General features: G+C 49.4%; 1 protein-coding gene across 1 annotated transcript; it reads left to right on the plus strand.

Annotated features, from left to right (window-relative positions):
• The first annotated feature begins 943 nt into the window (after positions 1-943).
• Positions 944-4,076, plus strand: RPS14 (ribosomal protein S14). Its single transcript, XM_031598282.2, has 5 exons — positions 944-1,094; positions 2,141-2,291; positions 2,473-2,634; positions 3,120-3,196; positions 3,967-4,076. The coding sequence occupies exons 2-5, from the start codon at positions 2,143-2,145 to the stop codon at positions 4,032-4,034; spliced, it is 456 nt and encodes a 151-aa protein (XP_031454142.1). The 5' UTR covers positions 944-1,094; positions 2,141-2,142; the 3' UTR covers positions 4,035-4,076.
• Positions 4,077-4,416: the final 340 nt, after the last annotated feature.

Genomic DNA, 4,416 nt, shown 5'->3' on the forward strand with positions numbered 1-4,416 from the left:
TGGAGAAACAATGCTGTCCTGTAAAATTACTCCAGGCTTTTGCAGGGGACTGGAGCCAAGGTTCCTGTCTGAACTTCTAGAAGACCAGTTGGATTTCTATGAGGTGTAGAGACACGGTTGTGTTCAGCCAACCGCCAACAGTGCAAGAGGAGCAGCTGGTGCACAGTTCTGCTGGGGCTGCCAGGCCTGATGCCAGCCCTGCCCAAGGCCAGGTGTCTGCAGCTGCCAGGCTGGGGCAAACTGGGGCCGTCTGCACCAATCCCCACTTGTTTGTGAAACCAGCTCAGTCCTACGTTTCTAAAGCTCTCCCAGCACAGCTCTGTCAGGAGCACAGATGTGACAAAGCTGAGGAAAGTACTGTGGTAGTTATCCTGTATTAAGTACTTCCTCACAGTCACTTTACTTCGCTGAACTGGAATTGGCAGTGCCAGACTGAGCATTTTGTACCAGGTTAGAACAGGAGCCAGCTGAGGGCATTTTGTGAGTAAGACAGAGAACATGAAGCAGGACTGGTGCTAAAGCAGGGCTGAGGAGAGCAGCCCTCACATGTGGGGCACCTGGTACAGCCCCGTCCCATTGGGAGAGGACTTACACCTCACAGACACGGTGTACAGCACCATTAGCAGCATTCGGAAGGATCCCTTTAGGTACATAGCACAGCCCTTTCGAACAGGAAAGAAAAAGGCTCTCAGGGAAGACTCCCTTCAGGTCATGGGATCGCTTCTGAAGATGAAGCCGCCATCTTGGTGAAAGGAGATCTGACGTGTGGGCGCCGCCATCTTGGGGAGGGGACTCTAAGCAAGGGCGCCGCCATCTTGGGGAGGAGACACGTGAGGGGAGGGCGCCGCCATCTTGGGGAGGGGACACACGAGGGGAGGGCATCAGGTTCTGCTCCATAGCTTTATTTATGGTTTTAACGGGACCGGCAGGGCTCTGCACAGAGAGCGGCAAATTGCTGCGCCAGCGATACTAAAAACATCTCTGTTCCGGCGGAAACCGCCCCCGCCGCCACCACTTCCGGGTGAGCGCGGTAACCCCGCCCCCTGACCCCAGCCACTTCCTTTCCAGCGGCGGCCGCCGGAGCAGACGCGCAGGTGAGCGCAGCGTTGTTGTGTATCCGCCGCCATCCTCTCTCCTCCGGCTCGTCGCGCCGTCCCTGCCCGCCTCCCGCCTCCCCGGGCTCGGGGCTGCGCGGAGCAGCGCGCTCAGTGCCTGCGGATGCGCGGCCGGCGGAGCGCGGCGTTAGGCCTCGGCCGAGCCGGGAGCTGGCGTAGCTGTGTGCCCGGAAGGGGCCGGCATCCCATTGGGGATAGGGGGCCGCTGGAAAGAAGCGGGTTCCTCGCTCTGAAGCTCGTACTGGTTTGAGCCCGTGGCTCAGTGTTTGCTTTGGTTAGTGAGGTGGATATGACTGAGTTATATGGATGTGTGAGCTTCAGGGTTACTTCAGGAAAGTAGTTGTGGTGGAGCCTTTCACTAAGCGCGTCAGAAAGGGGATGCAGCTTTGTTGGAGTGGCTGTGTGGGCCCCGATTTAACAATCAGGTTTAAGTGCTGCTCTCTGTAGAGAGAGGCCGTCAGGCTGAGGCTTTAGGATAAAAGTAGGTCATGCTTTGAGCTGATTTCCTTAATAATATCGTTTTTTTTTTCTGGTAGAAGGCCTCAGAGCTTGTGTTTGATAAGAGAGTACAATACGAGTAGATGCCTGGGCACCTATCCAAGCATTTTGGCATGCCGTGTTTGCCAGCCTCCACGTTAGTGAGGCAGAGGCAGAAGCACCACTTGAGCTGGACCCAGCGGTGTGGTTAGGTGGCTTATGACACATAAGAGCCCCTGCTGATACTCAGAAGCTCTGGAGAGTGAGAAAGCTTTGTGATGGTACTGGATCTATAATAAATGTTTTGCTGGATGTGGTCTTGACTTCCATCAAGTCAAGTAAATGAGTGAGGGGAAGTCCCCAGTGGTGCTGGTCATCATGGAAAGGGTTTCCTCATGCTCTGCTGTGGTAGTACGTGCAGAAAACAGCTGAGATAAAGCACATCTTAGTTCCCTTTGTGAAGCACAGCCCTGCTAAGCAGTTGTGTGCTGTAGCTTGCCAGCATACAGCGAAGATGCAAGTGTGAAATATTTCTGCTTTTTGTTCAGAAATGGCACCTCGTAAGGGCAAGGAGAAGAAGGAAGAACAGGTCATCAGCTTGGGACCTCAGGTTGCTGAAGGCGAAAATGTGTTTGGTGTCTGCCATATCTTTGCTTCCTTCAATGATACTTTTGTCCACGTGACTGATCTCTCTGGCAAGTGAGTATTGCACACTGCTCACCTTACTGTGTACCTGGCTCCTTCGCTTTTGAAAAGAGAAATTATATTTTACAAAAATGTCCGCAGAAATAGGTACCTGGTTCTGTCAGTACTTTGAGGCTGTTTTGCAGGAAGGAAAGGGGGACTGCTTTTTTTTGAATAGGTTCTTTTCTTTTTGCAGGGAGACCATCTGCCGTGTGACTGGTGGCATGAAGGTGAAGGCTGACAGAGATGAGTCTTCTCCCTATGCAGCTATGCTGGCAGCCCAGGACGTTGCCCAGAGGTGCAAGGAGCTGGGCATCACTGCTCTGCACATCAAGCTGCGGGCTACTGGTGGGAATAGGTATGTCAGTGAGTGTGCTTGGTTTTGGAACTAGGCCAGATTGTGTCTGATCATCCTCTGGTTCTTCTGTTCTTGCACTGCCAAGCTGCCAGTGTAAGTGTGCCCTATGAGTTTGGCTTTGTCACAGGGTGTCTCACACTACATAGTGACTGGCTGACATTGCTTTTCACCGAGCATCTGGAATCTGTTCTAAAGTGGCATCTTCAGTTGGTTGGATTTGGGTGTGCTGTTACTTATTTGTTTGTGGCAGTGGAAAGGGAGATGCTGTTAAAGTTGAGGATATGTTACCGTAGAGTGACAATAAAGTGTGCCCGACAGCGTATGAATAGTTTGGGTCTGGAAGAGGAAGAAAGTGAATTTGATATTTGGATATTTTGGAGTGAGGAAAGTGGTTTGTTTTTTTTTTTTTAATTGTCAGTTATTTGTTAGTTGTGTTAAACTCATGAATCTTTTAAGGGATTATTAGTTGTGATTCTTTCCTCTAGGACCAAGACTCCAGGTCCTGGTGCCCAGTCAGCTCTGAGAGCTCTGGCCCGATCTGGGATGAAGATCGGCCGCATTGGTGAGTAATGGAGAATGTGATACATAGGCATGCGTGTCTCTGTGTGTCAGTGTAATGCCTTGCTACTCTGAAAAGGTTTTGAGGGATTGTTAAGTAGAAGGAGCTCTGTGGGCCTATATGCTATAGGATTCTTGTGCTTGGTGTGGCAGGTTGACTTGGGACTGTTCTGCTTAGCCTTTGTCTGATGCTGTTGTAGGTGTAATTTAGTGTAAGCAAATGCATCGTCTTTTAGTGACGGTTAACCAGAAGGTGGCGTCAGTTGACTCCAGATACCAAGCTTTTGACTGCATAATAAACCTCAGCTCTACACTGAGATGCTGATGGGCCTCTGATGTAACTATTTTTTCCCAGAGCAGCAGTTTAGTTACCTAGAAGTATTGTGCTGGTCCTGGTTTAATACCATGACTCAGAAATAACTGAGTTCCTTGAACTATTTGAGGGAGATCACTGAACTTTGTAGGGAAGTTGTAAGACATAGTAGGATTGGCTGCCCTCAAAATTACATCATGCACAAACTGTTTCTTTAGAAATGCTGTGGCTTCTTCATGTAAGTGAACTGGGAGATGGGGATGTTTAAATCCTAGGCATTAAAAGCCTTGGGGTTGAACTCATTTGGTGAGTTCACAGATGTCCTACCTTCTACAGACTGTTCATTCTGCAGTGACAGGCTGCTCGAGGTGGCTGCTTGGGTTGTGTGGGTTTGCCCAGTTGGTTTCCTGAAGTACTTCTGTCAGGTAACAGGGTTTTTTTTGTTTTTTTTTCTCTCACAGAGGATGTCACTCCCATCCCCTCTGACAGTACTCGCAGAAAGGGTGGTCGCCGTGGACGTCGTCTGTAAACAGTGCTGCACCTTTTGTCATTAAAGCTCTCTTATAAACTTCGTCTGTATTTGCTTACTGAATGATGCTTGGAAGTTGGGCAGCTTTAGTTTGATTACATCCACGAATGGCTTGTTTTGAATTCCCCTGTGAAGTGGGGCTTCCTGTTTGTGGTGAGGTTGTTAGTCCTGCCATAACAGAGTTGCTGTGTGAATACACAATAGGAAGGCACTGGCATTATTGCTCTCAGCTGTACTGTTTATATGTTTATGCTTCCAGATGTGTTTAAGAAAAGTGACTTCACTTCCTGGTCCTGCCCTGCTTCATGCACTAATGTTTACTTTCTGTTAAATGTGCTGCCATAATCTGGAATTAATAAATGCCCTTTTTCACCTTTTTAAA

This window comes from Phasianus colchicus, chromosome 15 (assembly GCF_987193195.1).
Source record: "Phasianus colchicus chromosome 15, bPhaCol1.hap1.1, whole genome shotgun sequence".
NCBI classification, from domain to species: domain Eukaryota; kingdom Metazoa; phylum Chordata; class Aves; order Galliformes; family Phasianidae; genus Phasianus; species Phasianus colchicus.